Raw genomic sequence first — 27,816 nt, forward strand, 5'->3', positions numbered from 1 at the left:
AATGAAATAGCGTCTTTCTAAATTAGAAAAACGTAACGACACGCTTACAATTGTTTTACAGTTATTTTAAAACTTGATCAACCAATAGAATCATGCTAGTTAATTAAAAATGAATTTTAATTTTACAAAAATATCCTCTACTTAATATAGATTTATAAAAGAATTATAACTTCATCAATGAATTTTAATTTGGCTCAGGAGAAATGCTATTATATATGGAAACTTCTTTCTTCATCATACTCTACTTGTTGGCTGCAAGCAATGGGTCAAATAGAAGGGTTTTAGACTGGCAAGGTAGAGAGTGTGCAGCAAAGCAGTTTAGGGACATCGGAACAACATGTTTGGTCACAACATGTAAATCCATGGGTCAAGGCTAACTGGGATCTAGTTGTTGAGAAAGAACACACTCGAATACATAGGTATTGGGGCTGTGATAAGAAATTCATGGGGGGAGTTTTGGAAACTATGAGAGCACCTATAGATTTTTGTGCAGATTCTACTTCAACAGAAGCTAGGACAGCTTTGACTATTTGTTTGTTTTGTAGAGATCTGGGATTGACTAATGTGATTCTAGAAGGGGATGCTAAATTAATAGTTAATGCTGTTAATAAGTCTCAAGAAAAATTCACTGCTATGTTTGGTTAGTGAGATCACTTCAAACTACCTTATTACTATTTATTAATGTTCACAAACTATTTACTATTTTTTTTACTATTATTCATTATTTTTTCATTATTATTATAGATAATTTAAGATCATCTCAAGATAAAAAAATATAAGAGCATCTTGTGGAGGAACTCAAGCTATTCATACAAGGTCCAAATGCTGAGCAAATTCAATATGTCAAGGGAGAATTTAATCAAATGACACATTTGCTAGTAAAAGATGCTTTGTTATGTAATTTGTTCCTAAGTGTGTTAGATTGATGGTAATGTCTGAATTGTTTACTGATGAATGAATGAAGGTGTTTTTCTTTAAAAAACAAAAAAACAAAATTTATAACTCCGAGTTGAGGAATATTTGTTTAGGGAACTTTAGTGTATAGTCACTATAGAGCAAGTAATATATTTTGTTAAAAAAAAATAATATATTTTGGGCCAAAAAGAGGCCCCCATATTCCTTCCAGTCTCTGCTGGTTGAACCTAAACCATGGTAACCAAGCCCAATTGTCATTCATTTTTAAAAAATTTGCAGTTAATCTGTTGGCATTTAAATTTGAAATTTGATTACTATTGTTGTATTTTGATAAAAAGGAAAAAAAAAAAAAAATGATTATTGATTGTGCTTAACCACATCAATGGACGGGATCTCCTTCCTCGTTCCAAACGCTATAGCTGTTCTCCTTCTCTCACTCTGTCTCTGATTCGGTGACTGCAAACCCTATGAACTGTACAATGAGGATCGACTATTGCAGGTAGGGCTTTCTACCTCTTCCGCTACTTAATCACCCAAAGTTTCTCTTATTACCCGTTTTTTCAATACACGATTACTCTCTTAATATACTTAATTGTCTGTATCAAAGCGTAAAATTTTGATTTTTTTTCTTAACGGGTTTCGTTTGTTTTTACTTCTGTTTTAGTAGGTTTTCATGGAAGTTTTTGTACTCTCCTTAGCATTTTTTCTTTAGCTCTTGGTCGGCTTTGTCTTCGAAATTCGTTGCTTTTTTGGGGGGCTAATGTAGTCAAATTTGTTCGGTAATTTTCACTTTTATTTTTTTATTTTTTTATTTTTTAAGGTAGTGTGACTTTTGTTGAATTGTTGAGGGCCTGCCTGCAAGTTTGCTGTGATTATTGGTTGTGTGATGGTATGGTTCATTACCCAATTCTTTACCATGAATATCAATGAAAAAAGTGCGCATTTTGATGTGGATGATCACGTGTTGAGAGAGTTCAAGTGTTTGCAGTACGATATGGTTGGGTTCTATAATTTTGACGTAATTCAGATTGTCCATTTTTTTCGCATTCTTGTTGACCGAATAACGTGCTGACATTTGACAATTGGTTTAGTAATGGTCCTATGATGGCTCTGTAGGGGGCTAGTATGAAACCCTAGCTCTCTCTCTGTCTCCCTCTCTCCCATTTTCCTTTTCGTGGTATTGTGAGCTCGCAACAAAAACGGTTGGCCGTATGTCTCTAGTGCCTTTGCATGCTTTGTCTCACCAAAGTTTTTTGATTTTTAAATTTTCCTTTATAATTTAAGTTAGTGTAACAATTAGTGGAATATACAATGTCTTTGATGTAATGTCAAGCTCTTACATATTTAAGACTTGCAACATCACGTTTGATTATGGCTTATTATGGGTTTGATTGATTAGACTATTGTTTCTGAAGGAAGTAGGGATGTGATTAATTTTGAAAGTCCATGTTTAAGAAATGAACTTCCAACATGAAATCTGAGTCATGCTTTATTGTATCTACTAATTTTTCTAATGGTTTGGTTTTGATTTTCCCTTTTTGGAATGTGTATTTTTTAAGCTGGCCTGCTCATCAAGCTACTGTTTTTAGAGGAAGTGGGGGATGTGATTGATTTAGATGCCTGAGCATGAGGATCGCCTTCGCAATTTCATTAATTCGGCATGGAGATGTTGCTCTCTTTTAGGTGGTTGGATTTCCAGCCAATTTAAAGACATTGAACAAAACTGGTGAGTTCAAATATACCACCTGATATTTTAATGAAAAGATGTTTCCCTTTCAGTTATGTTGAGATTTCATGAGATGTCGATTATGCTTCTGAAGTGCAGGTTGGCTCACCCTGGTAATTTTCTCTCTAAATTGGTTGAAGAAAAGGAAAGTCACCATTCAGACTCTATGACTGAGATGAATTTTATAGATATCAGTTCCTCTGATGATGATTTGGAGAGTTGGGAAACAGATGGTTGGGGATCTACTTCTTCTAGGGTTCTTCCTGAATGGGCTTCTACACGCGGAACAAATTCAAGTACTACAGGTTCGACTAATATTATAAATTATGAATTTTCTAGGTTCATCCTCAAAACTTCCTTGTATGATTAATTGTGTATCCATTTGTTAAATTTGCAGGTCACAGTGTACAGCCTCAAAAGGTTAATTCTCCTAAAAGAGGATTTGCTTCAAATGGCAACTCTTCAAATATTAATAATCATTCACGGGAAAAACTCCATTTTCATCCTGGTTCTAGCGACAATATTAGAGCTTCAAATTTTCATCAGAGTGCCCAGGTGGATGATTCGGAGTACTTTACAGATAATGGAAATGCAAGTCAGCCTTGGACTGTTAATTCCCAAATTGCTAATCGTTCTGGTACTGATTATGAGAAAATTTCATCTCAACAGGCTCCGAACAGGACCCTTCCCCCATCTCTACAGCCATTTGTGCCAAGTATTAGATTAAACCATATAGCAGAGAACATGGGAAGTAGCATGGTTCGTAATACTTATGAAAATTCTTACCATTCAGCAGGGCCTAGTGTAATCAAAAGCAAGGGCTATCTGCAAGACCATTTTAGCAGGGGAAAGAATGATGAAGTTATTTCAAACAGTGGAACTAGGATCCTACATCCATCTTTGATGCATGGAAAGGCCATTTCCTCCAACCAGTTTGTTAATTCAATCGATCCCTCATTCCGTCCCATGGTAGGTGAAGAAAGACAAACTGAAAATGATGAGAGACTGATTTATCAAGCAGCATTGGAGGTATTCCTTGCAGTTATGCTCAGTTTAATTTTGATTAATATATTTTCTTGCTCTTAAATTCATGTTTATTTTGTAAACTATTTATTTAAATGGACGTTCAATATTGTCGGGCCTTCTTTTAATTCAAGTCCATTTTCTTAAGATTCATTGGATGTATATAACTGTTTAGGTGCTAGTCAGTGCTCTTTGTTATTCAATTTGTTGATCTTGTAACTGTTGGTTGTAATAGAGAAGATCCTCTTGTATACTTATAAAGAGCTTCCAAGGGCCTATTATGTTAGTAGTTTCAGTTTCCTTGAGCGGAGTTAATAATGCATTTTGATTCGTGTCTATAAATAACTCTGACTTGCCATTATTACAATTCACTATATGTTAATTAAAAATGTAAAGAAAGAAAATTTCCTGCAATTGAAAAATATTTATAATTGTAATGGAAAGTCCTGACTTTTTAGAAGGCTCAGAAGTGTCAGAACTGGATGCTTCATGTAGCAGTCTAGTGCTTGAATAACAACTTTATAGTACTAGCTCAAATTTTTCAGGTGCTCAGTTATATGCTCAACAACTGTTTTGGAAAAGGAACCGTGGCATATTCTATTTGCAACAACTGTTAATCTTTTCCCCGATAACTCTTTTTTCCAATATTGATGATGTCTTTGCACTTTATCCTCCCAACGGCCTTATCTTTTTCCTAAAAATATATTAAAAATTTGGAAGACTTCTAGACCTTGCCGCAACTCTATACTCCAAAATTTCAGTGAGCCATAAAAATCAATCATTACGCCCTCACACTTGACACAAGTAATTGAATGTGTAATGTAGCTTTAGGGAAGTGATGTTTACTATAATTGCTGGCCCAGCATGTATGGAACTTGAGTATAAAACAACGGAATAAGATTTTCCCTGTCAGTATTTCTGTTTTTGGAACATGATCAGTGATTTGATATTAAATATCATGCACTTTGGTTCTTGCAGGATCTTAATCAACCAAAAGTTGAAGCTACTTTACCAGATAATCTTTTGTCTGTTCCTCTTCTCAGACATCAGGTGTCTATATATTTTATTATTGGTTACTTATAAAAAAAAATATCTTATTAATTGGTTCTTTCTTGGGCGTTATTTATATGGTTCTGAGCTTAAACATTGTATTCTTTACAGAAAATTGCCTTGGCTTGGATGCTGCAAAAGGAGACTAGAAGTTTGCATTGTTTGGGTGGAATTTTAGCCGATGATCAAGTTAGTCAAGAAAAGTCTAGTTGCTCTTTATTTTAGCTGATGAACAAGTTGGTCATGGATTTTCTCCACTCACTGTGTTTGTATCTTACAGGGCCTTGGTAAGACCATTTCTATGATTGCCCTCATACAAATGCAGAGGTCTTTGCAGTCAAAACCAACATCAGAAGATCTATGCAATCGCAAAACTGAAGCATTGAATCTTGATGATGATGATGATAATGTCAGTGTTGTTGTGGATGAAGTCAAGAAGTCTGAAGAAACTGATGGTTTAAAACCTATTCCAGAAGTGAGTACCTCCATGCGGCCATTTAGTAGGCAGAGGCCAGCAGCTGGTACATTAGTAGTGTGCCCAGCAAGTGTTCTTCGGCAATGGGCTAGGGAGCTGGACGACAAAGTTGCAGATGAGGCTAAACTTTCTGTCTTGGTTTATCATGGAGGCAGTAGGACAAAGGATCCTGTTGAACTGGCAAAACATGATGTTGTTCTCACTACATATGCTATTGTAACTAATGAAGTTCCAAAACAACCTTTAGTTGACGAGGATGATGCTGATGAAAAAAATGGAGAATTGTATGGGTTATCAGCCGAATTTTCCACTAATAAAAAGAGGAAAAAGACATCTAATGTAAGCAAGCGGGGAAAAAAGGGTAGAAAAGGAATAGATAACTCTTCTATTGATTGTGGTGGTGGTCCGCTGGCAAGAGTGGGTTGGTTTAGGGTGATACTAGATGAAGCTCAGACAATTAAAAACCACCGAACTCAAGTGGCTAGAGCTTGCTGTAGCCTTCGAGCCAAAAGAAGGTGGTGCTTATCTGGAACACCTATTCAAAATGCGATTGACGACTTATACAGTTACTTTAGGTTCCTAAAATATGACCCATATGCCGTGTACAAATCATTTTACAATACAATAAAGGTACCAATATCTAGAAATTCACTACATGGGTACAAGAAGCTTCAAGCAGTTTTGAGAGCTATAATGCTGCGTCGTACAAAAGGTTAACACTTTCTCCCCTATATGTTTTAAGTTGTTTTTGTGGTGATAAATATTTATTCTGCATGTTTTAATACTATAGTGGATGTCTCAGTTGCTGATATTTGGATTGTATTTCTCCTCTTTATTGCTTTTTTGGATCTACCTCTGTGTTTGCTTATTTTTTTCAAGTCTAGACGTGTCTCACAAGACCTGCTTTGTGTTAATTCATCACATATGCATGTTTTAATTTATTTGAATGATCATAGCTTCATTAGAGAGGTCAAGTTTTCTGGGTGAAATATTAAATTATTAGTAAACATATGCATGAACATTGTGCACACTCAAAACATTGTTTTAGTTGTGCAAATTCTGTGCAGAATCACATTAACTTCAGATTATGCCCTTTATGTATAATGATGTCCATATGGCTTGTAAATTACTTTTTCAAAATTTTGACATAGTGGAAGACAAAACCAATTTTCCCTTTCTTCTTATGTCTTTTTCTCTGACATTTTGTGCCCCTCCGAAATGAGGACATGTTTGAAAGAGTTGAAAACTACTCCCTCTTCACCCGAGCAAAGAAGTCCTAATGTGAACCCACACATACACGTTGTTAGCATCAAAATTGCAATTAAAGGGCAAACTCGCTGAAGATAGTTTAAAGGCCAAAGAGTGATATTTGAACGCCACTAGGCATTATTTATTTATTCATTATTCCTAAATTATTTCAAAAAATAATAAACCAAAGCACTTGTTGCCACGACTACTTGTCAAAAAGCGTTTGTAACTAATCGTGGTAACACCCATTATGCTTGTGAAACCGGAAAAGAGACATATTGTAGGTCCCACTTGAATATCAAACACAAAACAATAAAGTGTGATACCCCATATGATAAGGGTAGATGGTGTATGGGATTCCATATTGTTTGAGAAGGAGAAGTTCTTACTCTTTATAAGGTGGTTCCCATGAGGCTCTAATTGTATCATTGATTAGTCCTTTTGGAGTAGAGGCCACGTGGTTTAGACCTTTCATTGGGGTGTTGCAGATGGTATCAGAGTCTATCCCAACAAAAAATGTGGGACTTGAGCTGTGCCACCTATAAAGGATAGACTAGACGAGGACATCGGGAATTTAAGAGGGGAGAGATTGTGATACTCCATATGATAAGTATAAGGGTAGGTGGTGTATGAGATTTCACATTGCTTGGGAAGAAGAAGTTCTTGCTCTTTATAAGGTTCCAATAGGGCTCCAATTGTATCATTGACTAGTCCTTTTGGAGTATAGGCCATGTGATTTAGGCCTTTCATTGGGGCATTACACAAAGTGCCTTATGTTTTTCCCAACTTTACAAAAAATTTTACGAAAATTGAAGTTTTTAGGCTTCGTTTTATCTCTACTGCAAAATTTATTGACCCATAGACATATACCATTCCCTTTACTGGCTCTATTCTGTGAAGAATCTGAAGGGGTAAATGAGAGAAAAGGGAGGGATTTTATGTGGAATGAATTGTATGCATGGTGTGGGGTGCTATCATTCACACAAGGCCAAACATTGTTGTTTGATCAAATAGAAGGATTTACATTCACAAATGTGGTTATGTGGATTTTTCCCTATGTGTGCTACTATAGATACTATACACATTTATTTGCTGAAAATAATTTGATAAATACATTTTTCTGTTTGGTACTGATACCTGCTAGTTTTTATTGTCTAGGGACATTGATTGATGGGGAGCCTATAATTAAGTTACCACCAAAAAAAATAAACTTGACTAAGGTGAACTTCTCAATTGAGGAACGAGCCTTCTATACCAAGCTAGAAGCTGATTCACGTACTCAATTCAAGGTTCCTACTCATTCCATTTGATTTGTTTCTGATTCAGAAGTTAGGTTATGATTGTGCTGGACTATTGTCTTTTGAATTAACTTTGCATTCTTGACTGTAGTAAGTATGCTGCTGCTAATGAGTTAAAGAGCCTCGTATAAAGCACTTTGTTGGCTGGTGGAAGCAAATTAGAATGATCTTGTTTTATGCACCTTTTTTCATATTTATTTATCGGATCATTTAAGCTTTCATCATTGCATTTGTACCGAATGTTCGCTTCATTCTGATATGTCATCTACATGGAATTGTAGGAAATAATATTGGTCATTATATGACATTTTGGGAGCTCTAAAATGCGATTGCTTCACCTATTGTGCATTTTGAGATTTTATTTTGATAACTAAGATGCATGCTGAGCAAATTGATGTAGAAAGTCTTGAAATTCCCAGTTTTAGGGGTTTTCTAATCGAAATGGCATGTAGATTTTGGATTTTTGGTTTTTGCTTCAGAAGGTTAAAGTAAGAATATTCTTGTGCACTTGGACTTCGCTTAGTCTTCTATTCATACTAATGAAATCTTCACATGTAAAAAAATGTTAATGTAAGTATGATCGACGGAGTGAGGATTGAATTAATTTTTTCTGCTTACTTTCTCTCACTATTTTATAATTTTTGGATTTTGGTTGCTAGCAAGTGGTAAAATCATTAAAATATCAAGAAAGAAACCTGAAGCAAAAGTACCTGTAGAAGAGACTATGAAGTTGTTTAATTAGCATGAAAGATCATGAATGAAGAAATTTATTGCAAATTATGATCTATGTATTGTGGCCTTCAAATGATGCTGACATCCTGATGAAGTTTTTAGAATGGTGCTAGAATATGGAAGCCAATACAATGCCTATAGAATAGGGCGCCCCTCTGGTAGCCTTTGTGGTTGGGTAGCACTCCTTTGTGTGTTTAATAACAATAACTTATTTATATATAGAAAAAATATTTTTTTCTCAAATATATATATATATATATATATATAGAAAAAATACAACAAGGTGAAGGAAATACAACAATGTGTGGGGATGGAGTGTGAAGGCTTCAAGGAACAGTTTATGGCTTTACTTACTGCCATTGAAGTGGGGCACTAGTAGCTCATGAAAGCTGGCTCAAAAAAACAGCGGGAGCTTAAGAGGTTAACATGGTTGCTGAATTATGAGGGTAGTTCCAGTAGGGACAAATCAAAAGGGAAGGGGCTGGCCTCCTCCCAATGAAACCCAAAAGTGTGTCGTGGAATGTCTGCGGGCTCAATGGGGCCAATAAGCATCTCCAAATAAGAAACTTGTTTCGTGAGTGGAAGGCAGACATTGTATGTTTATAGGAGACAAAGCTGAAATCAATTACTAGAAGAATTGTGTGAAGTATATGGAGTTGTGTACATGTGGATTGGGTGTATATGGCATCTAATGGAATGTCAAGGGGTGTATTGGTGATGTGGGATAGACAGGTGGTGGAGAAAATGGAGGATTCATAAGGGAGTTCACGGTGGCGGCATGTTCCTTTAAGAGTGTGATAGATAACTTTCTTTGGGCTTTTGCAGGTGTCTATTGACCAAACTCAGACAACAGAAAACCATTGTGGGAAGAATTAGCTGAAGTACATAGCTAGTGGGACCTTCCATGGTGCATTCATTACATTGGTGGGGATTTTAATGTCATAAGATTTCCAAGTGAATGTTCCGGAAATAGAAGACTACAGCCAGCAATGTTAGAATTCGCAAAGTGCATTTTTTATTTGAACCCTATAGATATGCCTCTAGTGGGGTGTTCTTTCACGCGGTCTTGACTAGATAAATTTTTAATATCACCGGAATGGGATAGTCATTTTTTGGATGTATGTCAAAAGAGAATGCCTCGCCTTTGTTCAGATCATTGGCCTATTATGCTGGATTGTGGTGGTTTCCAAAGACGGTGTCAGTACTTTAAGTTCGAAAATATATGGCTGAAATCTGAAGGCTTTGTGGACAGGGTCAGATAGTGGTGGTCCTCATATCAGATATAGGGTACCCCTAGCTTCATCTTTGTGGGTAAACTGAAAGCTCTCAAAAAAGATTTAAAGCTTTGGAACATTCAGTCTTTTGGTGATGTAGGGGAACACGAAAAACAAGTTGATGGAGATCCAGGAGTTTGAGAGGATACAAGAGGATTGTGCTCTCACATAGGAAGAACTAGCTCGGAGGACAGAGTTGGTCTCAGATCTTGAGATTATTTTATTAGAAGAGACTTCTTGGCATAAAAAATCAAGAGCATTGTGGTTAAAGGAAGGAGATCGAAGCATGAAGTTCTTCCATAGAATTGCTAACTCTCATAGAACAACAACATTGAGACGCTGAAAATCAATATTGTTGATTGTAAGGAAGCTCAGGTGATTCACAATCATGTAGCTGATTTTTTTTGAGCATTTACTCACTGAGCAGGAGGGATGGCGGCCTACGCTTGATGGGTTTGTTTTCGAGTCTATTGGGCTACATGATGTTTCTCGGTTGGAGAGACCTTTTGATGAGGCAAAGATTCACAAAGTGGTGAGGGGAACACAAAGTTTGAGAGGATACAAGAGCTCAGCTGGAAAGTTTGAGAGAAGCCTTAACACCACTTTTATTGCATTGATACCGAAGAAGGTTGGGGCAACCAGGATTAGGGAGTTTCGGCCCATTAGCCTAGTAAATGGGGTATACAAGATAATCTTCAAGGTGCTTGTGACTTGCCTAGGTGACGTATTGGGGAAGATAATTACAAAACCTCAAAATGCATTTGTAAGGGGTAGACAAATTTTGGATGCTGTTCTTATCGCCAATGAATGTCTTGACAGGAGATTGAAAGCTGGCATTGCAGGGATCGTATGTAAGCTGGACATGGAGAAGGCGTACAACCATGTTAATTGGGATTTTTTACTTTACCTTCTTGGGAGGTGTGGATTTGGGGAAAGGTGGTGGTCGTGGATCCATTGGTGCATATCAACTGTGAAATTCTCAGTTTTTATAAATGGAAGCCTAGCTGGCTTTTTTAATAGCGCACGAGGTTTAAGACAAGGAGACCCGTTGTCCCCATTGCTCTTTGTTATTGTGATGGAGGTGCTTAGCAGAATGACCTCGGCACTGGTTAATAATGGTTTCTTGGTTGGCATCTCGATTGGAGCCCCGGATAAGGGATTTATTAATGTTTCTCATTTGTTGCTTGCAGATGACACACTTATTTTTTGTGAAGCAGATCATAACCAGGTTCGGGCATTGAAGGCCCTTCTACTGAAGTAGCGTCTGCTTTGAGAGTGAACTTTGACAAATCAGAGATGGTGCCAATTGGAGGTGTTCTGTTCATAATATAAGATAGCTGGCTAGCAAACTGGGGTGTAAGATTGGGTTATGCCCAAGACAGTTGTGGCGGTTATGGCTAGCTGGACAGACCTAAGAGGTAATCAATAGATCAAGGCTGTATGGAAGATGATCCCTATATGTGTTATGTGGTGTGTGGCAGGAGCGCAATGAACGGACGTTCGAGGACAAATAGAGATAGACAGAGGAATTTAAAGTTTTGTTTTTTAGAACTCTTTGTAATTGGGCCACTACCGTTATTTTTAATGGTCAAGATTTTCATGATTGCCTTGTATCTTTTGTCCCTATGTAGTTTATGGCATTCTTTGTACTACATATGGCTTTGCCAATTCTTTCATTAATACATATTGCTTACTTATCAAAAAAAGATTGCCTCTCTTCCTATGACTTACCTTGGTCTCCCGTTGGGCGCTGCCTCAATAGCTTCTTCAATATGGGACACGCTGATTGCGAAAGTAGAGTGGAGACTGGCAAGATGGAAGAGAATGTACCTATTGAAAGTAAGTGTGGTGTTTTGAATTGAGAAACTTTAGCGTGATTTCTTGTGGAGTGGAGTGGGTGAGAAGTTCAAATTCCATCTAGTCAATTGGGGGAAGGTATGTTCCCGGTGGTTTGGGTATTAGAAATATGAGAATTTTTAATCAGGCATTACTTAAGGCTGTGGAGATACAATAAGGAATTGGAAGCCCTATGTAGTTGGAGCAAATATGAGAAGTTAGTGATTGAGAGCAAATATGGAGGTCTATTTTTTTTTTTTTTTTGGGAGGGGGGGGGGGGGGGGGTTTGCACTAAAGAAGTGAGGGGTTTATGGAGTGGGATTGTGGAAGCACATAAGAAGAGGATGTGGGGTCTTTACTTGACACATAAGAAGAGGATGTTCTGGGTGAGAGTTCTAGGATTAAATTTTGGAGTGATATTTGATGTGGTAACAATGCTTTATAGGATTTATTTCCTTCAGTTTTCTGGGTTGCAAGTGCCAAAGAAGCTTTAGTGGCTGAAGTCATGTTGATATTGGGGGACCAAATCCAGTGGAATATCAATTTTACTAGGGCCGCACAAGATTGAGAAATGAGCAGCTTGAAGACCTTTTCAGCCTTTTGTACTCCATAAAATTGAGCAACCAATGAGAAGATATGTTGTGGTGGATACCCACAGGTAAAGATTCATTCTCGGTTTGCTCTTTTTATAAATCTTTCACATAAGAGTCGAATATTTAGTTTTCATGGAGAAGGATTTGGAGACATAAGGTGCCTCCCAAAATGGCATTTTTCATGTGGACAACTTCCTTGGGTAAAATCCTCACAACCGATAACTTGAGGGAACATAGGGTGATCATCTCAGATTGGTGCTGCATGTGTAGCAAAAGGGGTGAGTCTTGACAATCTCCTACTACATTGTGAGACAACTAGAGTGTTATGGAATGAGATGTTTAGCAAACTGGAGTTGGCTTGGGTTATGCATGCGACAATGGTGGCAGTACTGGCTAGCTAGACAAATCTAAGAGGCATTCAACAAATAAAAGTTGTGTCAAAGATGGTCCCTATATGCATCATGCGGTGTTTGTGGCAGGAGCGCAATGATCGGACGTTCAAAGACAAGGAGAGATCAACGGAGGAACTAAAAGTTTTATTTATTAAACTCTATGTACTTGGGTCATAGCTGTTGACTTTAATGGCCTTGATTTACATGATTTTCTTGTCTCTATTGCGCCCACATAGTTGGGGCATACCTTTGTAGATCTCCTTGTGTACTTGGCTATGCCTATTCATTGATTAATAAAATTGTTTACTCATTAAAAAAAAAAATATATATATATATATATATATAGAAAAAACAATGCTCTTAGTTCTAATTCATGTGGTGCTCCCCTAGAAGAGTATTTGGAAGACAAAGGCACCCTCAAAGGCACTCTTTTTTGTATGGACAACTTCTTCGGGAAAGATACTCAACACCTGATAATTTTAAGGAAACGCTAATTCATTGTCATGGAGTGGCGTTGCATGTGCAAAAAGACTAGGGAGTTTGTTGATTATTTATTACTTCGTTGTGAGATTGCCACGACCCTATGAAATGATTTCTTCACTCGGGTGTAGGGGTGTATGGAGTTGGGTCCGGATTAGAAAAATCAACTGTATTGGATCGAAGTTGAGACTGGTCGATCTCGGTCCCACAAATTTGGACTGGACCAGATTGTACCAAACTCTTATGTATATTTTAAAAATATTTTTAATAATTTAGTATGTTATTTTTATATAGTAATTATATAAGTTAATGATGTAATTTTCATCTAATTTATTATCATTGACCATATAAAATATAAAATAATATATGCTATCAACTAATAATAAATCATAAATCATGTGATAATTTATGTCATTATATGTGAATAGTTAATACATTATACACTCGTACATACTCTACTATTTGCACTTAATTAAAATAATTAGGTAATTTTTTTAAAATACCTAAGTTGCAAGCAAGCATGAATAATCTATGTACAATAAAATTATTTAATATTCATTAACCATATATAAAATGTATGACATTATTAATAATTATGCAGACTAAAGAGTAAAATCTAAGTTAGTAAGTAGTAACTATCAATATCATAAATATAATTATAGTAAAATATTTTTTTAATGAGTTATTTACATAATCCACATTAATAATTCAATTAATTTTAATTTAGTAATTTAAATAATTTTTTTTATTAATTTATTTAAAGAAAACGAAGATGAAAAAAATAACAAAATAATTGGGCCGGACCGATAGCTACCGGTTCGGTCAGGTCTGGGGAAAATGATGGATTGAAAATTTCGGTCCATCACCCCCTCGGACTGGACCAGACAACCGATTTGCACCCCTATTCGGGTGGGACTAACTTTGGGTGATGCCGAGACGGGTGATTGATCTCCTAGCCTTTTGGAGAGGCCTTTAGGGTGACTCTCATATAGCAACAATATGGAGGATGGTCCCAATTTGTTTATGGTGGTGGATTTGGAGGGAAAGGAATGATAGAAGCTTCGAAGATTGAGAGCAGTCAATGGAACAGCTTAGAAAATTGTTTTTCAATACTTTACTTCATTGGTCAGCTGTAAATTATTTCAACGGAATGAGTTTTCAGGAATTTCTTGTGTCATTGAACTAGCACGCTCAGACGACGCACTTGATGGTAATGTTGTGCATAGGATGTTGTGGACATTGAAGGGGTGTAAAAAATTCACTATCTTTCGTACTATAAGCTATTGGCTTCTTAGAATAGTCCTCCTTTTCCTTGGAAGCATATTTGGAGGTCCCATGTTCCTTCCAAAGTGGCATTTTTCATTTGGACTGCATCTCTTAGGAAAATCTTGATGTTGGATAATTTGAGGAAGCGAGCTATTATAGTTATGGAGTGGTGCTTCATGTGCAAAATGAGTGGGGAAACCGTGGATCATCTTCTTTTGCATTGTGAGATGGCAAGGGCTTTGTGGAATGACATCGTTCATAGAATTGGCTTGGCTTGGGTGATGCCATTGAGAGTGGTTGACCTTCTCACGTCTTGGAACGGGCTTCATGGTTGTTCTCAAGTGGATATGGCTTGGAAGATGATTTCTTTGTGTCTTATGAGGTGCATTTGGATGGAAAGGAATGAGCGGTGTTTTAATGACAGAGCATTCTCTTGAACTGGAATTTTTTTGTACACTCTTTGCTGTTTTGGTTTTCAGTTTTAGTGAATAACAGATCTCCCATTCATGATTTTCTGATGTCGCTCTCTGTATCCTAGAATGTATTTAGGTGTTTTCCTGTGTACGTGGGGCTTCGCCTATACATTCGTCTATAATGAAATCTCTTATCACTTATACATAAAAATGATTAATAAAGTTTTGCTTATTGTTAAAAAAAAATTTATGAGTCTGCATTTTTCAGGCATATGCTGCTGCTGGCACGGTGAATCAGAATTATGCAAATATTCTTTTGATGCTTTTACGCCTCCGCCAGGCCTGTGACCATCCGTGTCTTGTCAAAGATTATAAATCTGACTCAGTTGGAAAAGATTCTCTTGAAATGGCGAAGAAAATACCCAGGGACATGCTGATCAATCTATTGAATTGCTTAGAAACTTCCTTCGCCATCTGCCGTGTATGCGATGTGAGTTCTCTCAAAATGGGGGATGCTTTGATTTTTCCATATTTTCTGTGATTTTTTGAAATACAAGTTTTAAGAGTTGATGAAACTCATTGTAGTCAACAAGGTGTGGCCTAATGCTGTCGTTATTGCTATGGTTATACATTGTTTTTGTAGATTTATGTTGCCTATTTTCAAGGGCTATATTAATAACTATAGATGTGTAGTTGGAGCATGCATTTTGAGCTTTTTAATTCAATTTCTATTATTTATAAAAAATAATTTGCATTGAAGATAAAGGTTTTCTCATTAACTATAATTGACGAGAGTTTATGCGAGAAATTATTGGCTGTAGTGCGTATGGGCAGCATTTCAAGGAATGTGTGATGCAGGAGCAAATATCAACAGATTTATGGCTCGGTTTCTTCTTTAATGGTGTTTTAACTGTTATGGAGAGATACTTTTTGGGTTACACAGATACTTGTAGTAACTTTCTATATTTAGATAGTATAGCAGATAAATAAGCTGGATGTAAATAGACTTAACGTGTAAACAAGTAACGTGTAAATATTTATGTGTACAGTAAAACCAGCAGCAACTAGGCGCTGGAATCTGTAAGTCTCTTCTATATAAATGAAGGAAATCAATGGAAAGATGTATTGAGACCAAAATTGACATGGTATCAGAGCCCTTACTCTGTTTTCAGTCTCTGTAGTCTTAATCTCTGGTATGCGATTTCCATCGCTATTTGTGAGAAATTGTGAGTTTTCGGTGGGAGAAATTTTCCTTTTCTTTTCCGCACGTTTTTTTGGTTCCTCGTTGAGAGTCGGAGCTCTCTGTTGTGCTCATCCTTTTGAAGTTGCCATTTCGTTGGCTATCGGAGCTCTGTCGGCATTGTGAGCTTTGCCTCTTGTTTCGGGTTCCTTATGTTTTGAGTTTTCTTGGTGGTCAGTGCTTTCGGTGGGTGGTTGTGTGCCTGTTGGCATCTTCTGTGGCAGTCGGCAACTCGTTGGGTGGCTGGGTTCCTTCTGCGCACGCTGTTCTTGTTGCGGGCTACTCACCGTGGTGCCTTTTCTTGTGGTGGCTGCGCATCCTTGTGATTGTCGTCAGTCTCTGTGGGTGGCTGTGTGGTGGTCGACCACTTTTGGCGTGGCTGACGACGGTGCTTGCTGGGATTTTTTGACTTGCGGGGTTGACGACGTGTTCTTGCATTTTTTGGCTTGCCATGATTTGTGCTGGGAAGGTATTTCTCTGCATATTACTTGGGCCCTTTCATTGCCGTAACTTGGATTTTATTCAGGCCTTCCCTCTTATAAGCCCACATTTAAATAAGTCCACACTTCCGATAAGTCCACTTGTGTCTCTCGGGACTTAGATTTTATTTGGGCATTTCCTTTTTCACTTAGACCATTTATTTGTTTTGCCGTGACTCCCTGGGTGGTTGGGTTTATTGCTGTTTAGACTTGGGCCATCCGTTCGTTCTCTTTGCCTTGGTTTATTTTATTGGATTTGCTGCTTGGGCTTATTTCCTTTAAATACATTTTCATCATGTCTATTGAAAATACTATTGTTCGCTTTACTGGAAAGAATTTTCCCACATGGGAATTTCAGTTTAAGATGTTTTTGAAAGGAAAAGAATTATCAAATCACATTGATAATTCTGCTAAGGTTCCCACTGATGAAAAAGAATTTGCTCAATGGGAGGTCAAGGATGCCAAGGTAGTCTCTTGGCTATTGGGAAGCATTGAATCTCACCTTGTGACCAATCTTCGCTGTTTTACTACAGCTCTGGTTATGTGGGATTATCTTCACTGTATTTACCACCAAGATCACACTGCTCGAAAGTTCCAATTAGAGTTGGAAATCAGTAATTATAGTCAAGGCAATTTACCTATTGCACAATTTTATTCTGGTTTTATTAACCTTTGGAGCGAGTATTCTACCATTGCTCATGCGAAGGTTCCCACTGCGGCCCTCACAACCCTTCAAGCAGTTCATATTGAGAGTCAACGCGATCAATTTTTAATGAAACTTCGACCTGAATTTGAGCCCGCTCGAGCCGGTTTATTGAACCATGATCCGGTTCCTTCTTTGGACATTTGTTTGGGTGATTTGTTGCGTGAAGAACAACGGTTATCCACTCAGATGAGTATGACTTCTGAAAAGGTCTTTTCCGAGACTGTGAATGTAGCCTATGCAGCACAAGGGAGAGGAAGGAACAAGTTGCAGTGTTTCAGTTGCAAGGAATTTGGTCATATTGCTTGCAACTGTTCTAAAAAGGTTCGTAACTACTGCAAGAAAGAGGGCCATATCATCAAAGACTATCGAATACCACCTCAAAATCGCTAATCCCAATCTTTTCAAGCTGATTTTCAGTCTTCTGCTTCATCTTCTGTGCCACCTACTGTAAGCTTTGATTCATCTATTCTCACACCAACAATGGTCCAACAGATGATTGTGTCTGCTTGTACGGCCTTAGGCTTGCAAGCTATGAGTACTAACTCAACTTCTTGGATTGTTGATTCGGGCGCTTCTAATCATATGACTGGTAATATGACGAGTCTTCATGGTGTTCGTAAGTATAAAGGCACACAATATTCAGATCGCTGATGGCAATACTCTTCCTATTACTGTTGTTGGTAATTTGGGCTCTTCATTTCACAATGTTTTTGTCTCTCCTGGCTTATCTACCAATTTAATTTCTGTTGGACAATTGGTAGATAATAATTGTAATGTTCACTTTTCTTGCGGTGGTTGTCTTGGGCAGGATCAAGTGTCGGGGACAGTGATTGCGAAGGGGCCTAAAGTAGGACGTTTGTTTCCCTTACAATTTTCTATTCCTAATGTTGTTGCTCTTGCTTGTACGGCTACTGCCAATACTAATGAAATTTGGCATAAGAAATTAGGTCATCCTAATTCTGTTGTCTTGACTCATCTTATAAAACATGGTTTTTGGGGCAATAAATACTCATTTTCTTCTTCTCCTGCATCTTTTGATTGTGCTACCTGTCGTCTTTGTAAAAGTAAAACTTTACCTTTTTCAATGCATGGTAGTCGTGCTTCTAACTATTTTGAGATTGTGCATACTGACGTTTGGGGTGTGAGTCCTGTTATTTCTCATGGTCAGTATCATTATTTTGTGACGTTTATAGATGATTATAGTCGATTCACCTGGATATATTTTCTCCATTCTAAAGTCAACGTTTTTTCTGTCTTTCAAAAATTTGTTGCACATATCAAGACATAGTTCAGTACTTGTATCAAAACTTTACGCTCTGACTCAGTGGGGGAGTACATGTCTCATTCTTTTCAAACTTTTCTTCAGCAAAAGGGGGTAATTTCCCAGCGATCTTGTCCTTATACTCCTCAACAAAATGGAGTAGCTGAGTGTAAGAATCGTCATCTCTTAGATGTTGTTCGTACGTTGTTGATTGATTCCTCTATACCCTCTAAGTTCTGGGTAGAAGCTTTATCTACTGCTGTCTATTTGATCAATCGTTTGACTACTACCACTCTAGATTATGACTCTCCTTATCTTCGATTATTTGGCATATCTCCTGAGAATCAATCCTTTCATACATTTGGGTGTGTTTGTTTTGTTCATTTGCCACCTATTGAGCGTCACAAACTTGCTGCACAGTCTGTCATGTGTGCTTTTATGGGATATAGTCCTACTCAGAAAGGATTTGTTTGTTATGATGCTCATGCAAATAAATCTCGCATCTCACGGAATGTGATCTTCTTTGAAAATCAATATTTCTTTTAGTCTCATATTATTTCTGATCCTCCTATTACTTTTCTTCCCGCTTTTGATGATGTTAGTTCCTTTATTAAGCGATTTCAATCAGGTATGGTGTATCATCGACATCTTCCCCCTTCTTCAATGCTCCTTCCAGACACTAATCCGTCATCTGATTCTGTGGTTCCTATACCTCAGCACTCCACGCGGGTTACACATCCACCAGATAGGTATGGTTTTCTTCACATTTCACTTACTGCCACACTCGACACTATTTCCTGTTCCTCACTCTTATACCCAGGCATCCACCCAAGCATGTTGGCAACAGGCCATGCAAGAGGAAATCCAAGCTCTTCAAAACAATCACACTTGGGGCCTTGTAATTTGTCCCTCTGATGTCAAACCAATTGGCTGTAAATGGGTATACTCAGTCAAGTTTAGAGCTGATGGCTCACTGGATAGATATAAGGCCCGTCTCGTGGTTCTTGGGAACCGACAAGAGTATGGTATTGATTATGAATAGACATTTGCACCTGTTGCCAAAATGACTATTGTGTGGACTATCTTGGCACTTGCTGCGTTGCAATGATGGTCTCTTCGGCATATGGATGTGAAGAATGCCTTTCTACATAGGGATTTAAAGGAAGAAATCTATATGTCACCACCTCCCGGCATGTTTGCTACACATTCCTCAGAGGTTTGTCGGTTATGCCGATCTTTGTATGGACTGAAACAGGCTCTGCATGCATGGTTTGACAAATTTCGCTCTAACCTACTTGCTTTTCATTTTACTCAAAGTCAGTTTGATTCCTCTCTTTTTCTTCGCAAGACTTCCGCAGGAATCATATTGCTTCTTGTATATGTCGACGACATTATGATTACTGGTTCCGATACTGAGTTAATTAAGCAATTACAACAGCATCTTAAGGCCTTTTTTCACATGAAAGATCTTGGCCCCCTACAGTACTTTCTTGGTCTTGAGGTGTAGCTTACTCCAACTGGTATGCTGTTACACCAGCACAAATACACGCAGGGTGTTATTTCATTGGGTGGTCTCCAATTGGGTAACTCTGTTTTTACTCCCTTGAAGGTAAATCTTAAGCTCAGTCAGGAAGAAGGGGAGCTTCTATTAGATCCATCCTTGTATCGGTAGCTTGTTGAGAGTTTGAACTATTTGACGATTACTCGTACCGACATTTTGTTTGCCATGCAGCAAGTCAATCAATTTATGCAAGCTCCTCGACATTTTCATTTAGCCGCTGTCCGTCACATTATCCGATATCTGAAGGGCACCTATACCCGCGGGTTGTTCTTTCCTAAAGAATCTTCCTTACAGTTGATGGGGTATAGTGATGCTGATTAGGCTGGATGTGTGGATACTCGTCGCTCCGTTACTGGCTGGTGCATGTTCTTAGGCTGCATTCATTTCTTAGAAAAATTAAGAAGCAAGATAGAGTTTCCAAGTCCTCTACTGAGTTTGAGCATCGTGCTATGTCTTCCGCATGCTCTAAGATCACATAGCTTCGTGGGTTATTGGGGGAACTTGGCTTTCCTCAGCTGCATCCCACTCCCCTTCATGCTGATAATACCAGTGCTATTCAGATTGCCGCTAATCCTGTATTCCATGAGCTTACGAAACATATCGAAGTCGATTGTCATTCCATACGTGAATCCTTTGCCAAACATATGATTACTCTCCCTCACATTTCCACTGAATGTCAAACTGCCGAGATATTCACTAAAGCTCTTTCTCGGCACCGACATCAGTTCTTGGTTGACAAATTGATGCTTCTTGATCCACCAGCATCAATTTGAGGGGGGATGTTACGGAGATCTTCTTGGGTTACACAGATACTTGTAGTAACTTTCTATATTTAGATAGTATAGCAAATAAATAAGCTGGATGTAAATAGACTTAACGTGTAAACATGTAATGTGTAAATATGTATGTGTACAGTAAAACCAGCAGCAACTAGGCGCTGGAATCTGTAAGTCTCTTCTATATAAATGAAGGAAATCAATGCAAAGAGGTATTGAGACCAAAATTGACATTAAAAACCTAGTAAAATCTGGAAACGAAGTTAGTATTTGTTTAGGGGCATCCGATGTAATTTGGTGATAAGGTATTGGTGATTATTGGGGTAAAGGTTCTAATGATTGTTTCCTGCACTCATTTACTTCAGTTTGAAACTTGCATATTTTCTTGATTTTGGGAATCGATCTTCACTACCTATCAAAAAAAATTATTTTCTTGATTTTGGTGTCTAAGCAACATTAGTTCAGGGTTTTCTCTTTTGGTGGCATGTTTGTAAGTTGACTTAGATGTGATGAAGACATCTTTATGTTCCTTTTACGTGCTTATAGACCTTTGTTTGTGTGTGCACAAAAATCCATAATCTTCTTCATCATTTCACCTTTCACTTATTGTTTCCTCTGTTGTGTCATTCACTGAGTACCATCTATTTATCATTATTGCCATTTATCTTTTAGCAAGCTCACAATATACAACTATATTGGAAGAATGAGATGTCATATGTCAATTCCTCTCTAATTCTTCTAGTATCTGATTATTTTACAGGATCCGCCTGAGGACCCTGTTGTTACCATGTGTGGTCATGTTTTCTGCTATCAGTGTGTATCAGAATATTTGACTGGTGATGATAATACGTGCCCTGCACCTGGATGTAAAGAACAACTTGGTTCGGACATTGTTTTCTCCAAAGCTACTTTGAGTAGTTGTCTTTCTGTTGATGTTGGCAGTCCCACGATTTCTCAGTCCACTGAGAGTTCACTAGTTCTGCAGAATGAGTATGGTTCGTCTAAAATCAGAGCTGTTCTTGAGATTCTGCAGACACATTGCAAAAGGCCTAAATCCATGGAATGCAATGGAAGCCCTCTGTCTCAAGAAATGGCATACACAGAGAATGGCCCTTCAGCTGTAGGAGCTATAAATCACACAACAGTTTTTTCAAAACCACCATCTGAGGGACCAATAAAAGCAATTATTTTTTCCCAGTGGACTAGCATGTTGGACTTGGTGGAGATTTCATTGAATGATTCTTGTATAGAGTACAGGAGGCTTGATGGCACAATGACTCTGGGTGCTAGGGACAGGGCTGTTAGAGATTTCAACACCGACTCAGAGGTTTGGCCCCTAACTTGGGAACTGTGAAAGCAAGCCTGGAATGCTTTTAGTTTGTTTTTCTTCTAATATCCTGTTCTGCTTTGGCAAGGTGGGTCGATATTAGTAATAAAGCTATCTGAAAGTCATAATGCTATTTGCTAATAAAATGCTGTTTAGAAAAATGAGATTACTGCGACAGCACCTTGCTAGATTTGCTTTGTTTTGGTAGTTGGTGTTACTAATTGTTGATATCGTGCTAGATTGTTTCCCTTTCGTTGCTTATTGCCTAAACCTGTGTTATACTTTCAGTATCTGAGTGACCAAGATTTGTCGTAGGTCACCGTTATGCTGATGTCGTTAAAAGCAGGAAACCTTGGGTTAAACATGGTTGCTGCATGTCATGTTATTCTCTTGGATCTTTGGTGGAATCCAACTACTGAAGATCAGGCTGTTGATCGAGCACATAGGATTGGACAGACTCGTCCTGTTACTGTAACACGGATTACAATCAAAGACACTGTGGAAGATAGGATATTATCCCTCCAGGTATTGTCTTTCATGTTATACTGGTATTCTTCCTGCCCCCCAAGATTTAGGTTAGTACCTTTTGTGTTGGTCTGATTCTGGAGTGGTTCATTGAAAGTGTTATAAGGTGCAGAAATGCCAAAGTGCCAAGACAGTTTGCATGAAAAGAATATGTTCTCATTAGTTTTCATTATTTCAATTGTACTGTTTATGCTTGCTTGTTTTGTGAGCTTGCTGTACATTATTCGTCCACTTCCTTACTGGTTAAGCTTTTGAGATTGGTTGTTCTTCTACATGGTATCAGTCTGTCTCCTTTCGAGGTCATCAGTTCAAGTGTTGTTTCCCCCATTGTTTTAGATTCTTCGATTCTGCATGCATAAGGCCTGCAATTGGTCCAAAGTTTTCAGGTGGTTTACACGTGAGATGAATTGGTGAGGATGATCAACAAATTTAGTAGTAGTTAGTTATTGAGAAAAATGTCTGTAATTTCAGCGATGTTATTTTTAATTTAGGCTTCAGTGAAACGTGGATGAATTTACTTTTGATTTGGGGGTTTTCATTTCAATAAAAGTTAAGATTTTGGTCCCCTATAATTTATCATATATGTTCCTTAGGGGGAAAGCTTTTAATAGTTAATAACTTTTGACAATAAGGTCTCAGCTTCAGCGAAAATCTAAAATTTTCTTACTGTTTCACTTCACTTGTGAGTTTCCTACCTTCCATTCATCTTACATCAGCTCCATTATCTCCAGAATATTCTTTGTGCCAATTGATGCTTTAGTTGAAGCAAAAAACACATATCTTCTATTAGCGTTGAAAGACCCTTAATAATTAAGAGTGAGAGAAACAAGAAACAAGAAATTGTGGGCCAAGAAAGGGAAGATGAAAGCCCATAACCCAACGGTGATGGTGAGTCAAACACTCGGGTAGCTCAATCTTTGAAAATCGGGTGCAAAAAACCCATTGGAGCCCACGCTTCACCAAACAGGGACAACGCAGAAACAACTGACTGAGGAAGGCAAGCCGGTGGCCTGTATTCCAGCCGATGGGGTGGCGGCGCCAGCGACAAGAACAATAGACACTGGGCTGTTTTTAATGCAGAAATCATTGCCCAGGATGTAGAAATGGACGAGAACACATTGGTTTCACCCAAGAAAGTGATGTTGCTAGAAATAGAAAGTATATTGAGTCCGGGAAATGTAGAAACAGAGGATGGGATTTGTGAACTATGTATTATGGGGGAAAGGGAAATGCCAGACAATGCGATGGGAGTGTTTTACTTGGATGGGGCTGAGGGAGAGTACTGGTTGGTGTTGTGTCCTGTCTCATATAAGATGGGTGAGTTACAAGTAGTCCCGTGGTCAGTGAGGAGGTATACTGGGAAGAACCCATTCCACTGTTTTCTCTACACCCAAGCAACAACAGCGACATCCAGGTCTGAGATTGAGTCTTACACATAGCACAGGAGATTCAACATTGTGTGGGGATCTTGTGTGACTGTTTTGAGGACCAATTCATGGCTCTCCTTGCAACTATAGAGGCTGGACAGATCCATTCTAGCTCACCCAGTGAGCTCAATTCAGCTAAGAAGAGAGCTAGAGAATTAAAAAGGCTTAACTGGACAGTCAAAGATGGAGCAAGAGAGAGGAGCTCTAACCGTGGAATATTGAAGGGAAGGCCAATGGAGGTTGTTTTATGAAACCAAAAATTGTTTCATGGAATGTAAGGGGGCTGAATGAGAGAAGTAAAAAAATGCTGCAAAATTAGAGATCAACTACATAAATGGAGAGTAGACATCGTATGCTTCCAAGAATCGAAATTGGAATTTTTATCCCCCTTTGCATTATTAGGAGTTTGTGGTGTGTAATCAAGTGGGGGGTAACATTATTTACCATCCAATAGAGCATCTGGAGGCATCCGAGCGATGTGGGATAAAAGAGTGGTGGAAAAGACAGAGGATTGTTTAGGGGGAGTTTATGGTAGCTTGCTTATTCAAGGATGTTGTGGATGGATATTAGTGGGCCTTCGCAGGAGTTCATGGTCTTAATCTAGATCGCTCAAGAAATTTATTATGGGATGAGTTGGCAAGACTAAGCAACATATGGAACTTACCTTGGTGTATTGTTGTCAACTTCAACATCCCTCAGTTCTCAAGTGAAAGCTCACGTGGCTCTAGCTTAACCCAACAATGGTAGACTTCTCGAACTTTATCTTTGAGTGAGATTTATTGGATGTTCCTCTTCTAGGTGGCTCCTTCACTCTTGGTCAAGGATCGATAGATTTATAGTATCATTGGAATGAGAAGCACATTACCCTTATCTTATTTAAAAAGACTCCCCATGTTGTGTTTAGAGCACATTCCTGTCCATCTTGATTGTGGAGGTCTTCATGGAGGTCCAAGGTACTTCAAGTTTGAAAATATGTGGTTGAAGTCAGGAGTTCTCGATAGAGTCCGACAGTGGAGGTCTTCTCACCAACTCTATGGAAACCCAAGCTATATCATGGCATGTAAATTGAAGTTTTTGAAGAAAGATTTGAAGGTTTAGCAAGGTGGAAGGTCAAGAGAATACTTTCTTTGAGGAACTCAAAGGATTGGAGGGAGTGGAGGAGGAAAGGGAATTATCTAAAGTGGAGACAGCTCGTAAAATCCAAGTGATAACGGGTATTGAAAGAGTCTCTTTATTGGAAGAAATATATTTGAGACAAAAATCGAGAGTACTACGGTTGAAGGAAGGGGATAAATGCACTAAGTTTGTCCACCAGATGGCTAACTCACTTAGGAGAAACAATGCCATAGAGACATTGATGATTGTTGATTCACATGAAGTAGAACAACTTGGAAAGCCATTTGAAGAGACAAAGATCAGGAAAGCATTAAAAAACATGTTGGGAAGTGCGTAAAGGAGACATAATGGGGGTCTTTCATGAATTTAATGAAAATGGAAGGTTTGAAGAAAGCATCAATGCAATTTTTATTGCGCTCTTTCCAAAAAAAAAAAAAAACCCGGCTTTGTATAGGTAAAAGATTATCATCCGATTAGTTTGGTGAGCAAAATGTACAAGATTCTCTCTTAAGTTTTGGCAAATGGATTGGGCATGGTGATGGAGAAGTTAACATCAAAGCCTGAAAATGCCTTGCCAAAGGTGGGCAAATTCTAACTTGGTGCTTATTGCCAATGAATGCTTGTATAGTAGATTCAAGTTGGGAGAGAGCCAGGGCTTTTGTGCAATGCGGACCTCTTGCGAAGGAAACTTCAAGCTCATATTGGTCATGGTGGGGAATTGTTACATACCTCAAAGATGCACAAGATTGGGAAGTTGATACTTTTCTGAGTTCTATGACTTAAGTGTACTCTACTTGTTTGATGGGGGTAGTCGAAGGCAAGATAATTTGGTGCCCCTCTAAGAAAGGGAAGTTTATAGGCACAATACAAATCAATTCCCATAGAAGAGTATTTGAAAGGCAAAGGCACACTAAAGGCATTGTTTGTATGGATGGCTTCCTTTGGGAAGATCCTCACTCTAGACAACTTTAGTAATTGTTGAATCATAGTCATGGATTGTTATTATATGTGCAAAAAGAGTGGAGAGTCTCACTGGGTTAGCTTGGGTGATGCCGAGAAGGGTAATCAGCCTCCTAGCTTCTTGGAGAGGCATTTGGGGACAACTCTCAGACTTCAACAGTATGGAAGATTGTTCCAATATGTTTATGGTGGTGTATTTGGAGGGAGAGGAATGAAAGAAGCTTTGAAGATCAAGAGCGGTCAATGGATGAGCTTAGAAATTTCTTTTTTCAATACTCTACTCCATAGGTAGATTGTGATTGATTTTCATGGCATGACTAAATCATGAATTCCTTGTTAACTAGCATGCTTAGGCATTTCTCTTGTATGTGTTGCTCTTGATTCTTATGATCAATAATATTTTGTTTACTGGAAAAAATAAAAAAAAATAAAAAAAATGGCGGTATTAGAAGGTCTTCCTCTGCTTCGTAGCTCTCAACAAGCCATCAAATTTGCTGCCACGAGAGAGATGTAGGTCAATGCTGCAATTACTTCATCGTATCAGACTTGCTGCACCATCTTAGATGTGAGTTTATGGAGCACGGGGCTAGTATGGCATGTGTGCGTGCACGTTAGAATTTTCGGTACTCTTACCTTTGTTATCGGCTTAATTGACAACAGTCAGGGTTGCAGGTTGGGTTGGTAGGTGTGAGAAGGTCGAACATGTGCAGAAATACAAGCAGAGAGATGAAATCGTTGTCCTTGTGTTTTCCTCAAATATACCATTATCCCAGTAGTTAAAGCTGATAGGAAATAGGGAATTTAAGGAAAATTTTATGTGCAATCATTTTTGCGGACTCCTTTGTGCACTCCAGTGATATGATTGGTTGTGTATTAAAAAAAAATTAATCCAACCAATCATATCAGTGGAGTGCGCAGGGAGTGCGCAAAAATGACTGTATGTAGCATTACTCGGAATTTAATCAGTTAGTCCAGATTTGAAAACTTTTCCTTATGGAGGTCTAAACTATCCCACAATGAGTGGGCTTGACACACATGATTGATCACTTTTTTTGAATAGAAGGTAGATGTCGGGGTTTGAACTCACGATCAGACTCTAGTACGTGTTAGATCATGTGCTGAATTTACCCAATTAAATTTTTAACATATTTTATTTTAATTGCAGGAAGAGAAGAGAAAAATGGTCGCATCTGCTTTTGGTGAAGACCAAAGTGGGGGCTCTGCAACTCGCCTAACAGTTGATGATCTTAAATATCTCTTTATGGTCTAAACACCATATTCCCATTTCCTCCGAATTCTTCTGGATTTCGGTAATTATTCTCTCTTGATATTTGCCTAAAAGGGGAAAAGAGGTTCGAAGAGTCGAATTTGAATCTTGATCAGTGTACGTGGCAGCGAGATCTTATGTGGCTGCACTTATAGGGCCTTCTCATCCTGTGGCCCATCAGCCCAATGAGTTGGTGATCTTGATGGTAACTTATACGAGTTTTGAGGCCCATAAAGGGCATTTTTGTTCTCATAGATGGTCAAATGGCGAGAAGCCGCCTGTAGATATTCTAACTAATTTATTTCCACGCGGAGGATCTAGGTTTTGTAGTTGACATTTTCTATTTATTAATGTATGTTATGTGTAATTTTGTTGCCCTTGTAATGTATTTCACGAAATCATAGGAGGTGCTCAGATGATTACTCTCACTCACAAATGTCTATGATTTCT

At 38.2% G+C, this 27,816-nt stretch overlaps 1 protein-coding gene across 5 annotated transcripts; it reads left to right on the forward strand.

The window, feature by feature from the left end:
* Positions 1 to 1,229: 1,229 nt before the first annotated feature.
* On the forward strand, positions 1,230 to 27,794 carry LOC122296257 (helicase-like transcription factor CHR28). Of its 5 annotated transcripts, none has more exons than XM_043105811.1 (12): positions 1,231 to 1,414; positions 2,505 to 2,641; positions 2,741 to 2,946; positions 3,039 to 3,670; positions 4,643 to 4,714; positions 4,826 to 4,903; positions 4,995 to 5,901; positions 7,596 to 7,726; positions 14,990 to 15,211; positions 21,505 to 22,071; positions 22,387 to 22,596; positions 27,265 to 27,794. In XM_043105811.1, the coding sequence occupies exons 2-12, from the start codon at positions 2,532 to 2,534 to the stop codon at positions 27,367 to 27,369; spliced, it is 3,240 nt and encodes a 1,079-aa protein (XP_042961745.1). In that variant the 5' UTR covers positions 1,231 to 1,414; positions 2,505 to 2,531; the 3' UTR covers positions 27,370 to 27,794. The 5 variants fall into 5 exon arrangements, 4 of the variants coding, with proteins under 4 accessions (XP_042961747.1, XP_042961745.1, XP_042961744.1 ...); XM_043105810.1 differs by having other exon boundaries at positions 1,232 to 1,414; positions 2,475 to 2,641; XR_006238447.1 differs by lacking the exon at positions 27,265 to 27,794 and having other exon boundaries at positions 1,230 to 1,414; positions 2,475 to 2,641; positions 21,505 to 22,159; positions 22,387 to 22,597.
* The last annotated feature ends 22 nt before the right edge of the window (positions 27,795 to 27,816 follow it).

Source organism: Carya illinoinensis, chromosome 15, assembly GCF_018687715.1.
Source record: "Carya illinoinensis cultivar Pawnee chromosome 15, C.illinoinensisPawnee_v1, whole genome shotgun sequence".
In the NCBI taxonomy this organism is placed as follows: Eukaryota; Viridiplantae; Streptophyta; class Magnoliopsida; order Fagales; family Juglandaceae; genus Carya; species Carya illinoinensis.

Coding starts and splice junctions, on each gene's coding strand:
- LOC122296257 (XM_043105811.1), top strand. CDS start 2,532: ATGCCTGAGCATGAGGATCGCCTTCGCAATTTCATTAATTCGGCATGG. Junction 7,727..14,989: donor ATTCACGTACTCAATTCAAG/GTTCCTACTCAT, acceptor TGCATTTTTCAG/GCATATGCTGCTGCTGGCAC. Junction 22,597..27,264: donor ATAGGATATTATCCCTCCAG/GTATTGTCTTTC, acceptor TTTTAATTGCAG/GAAGAGAAGAGAAAAATGGT.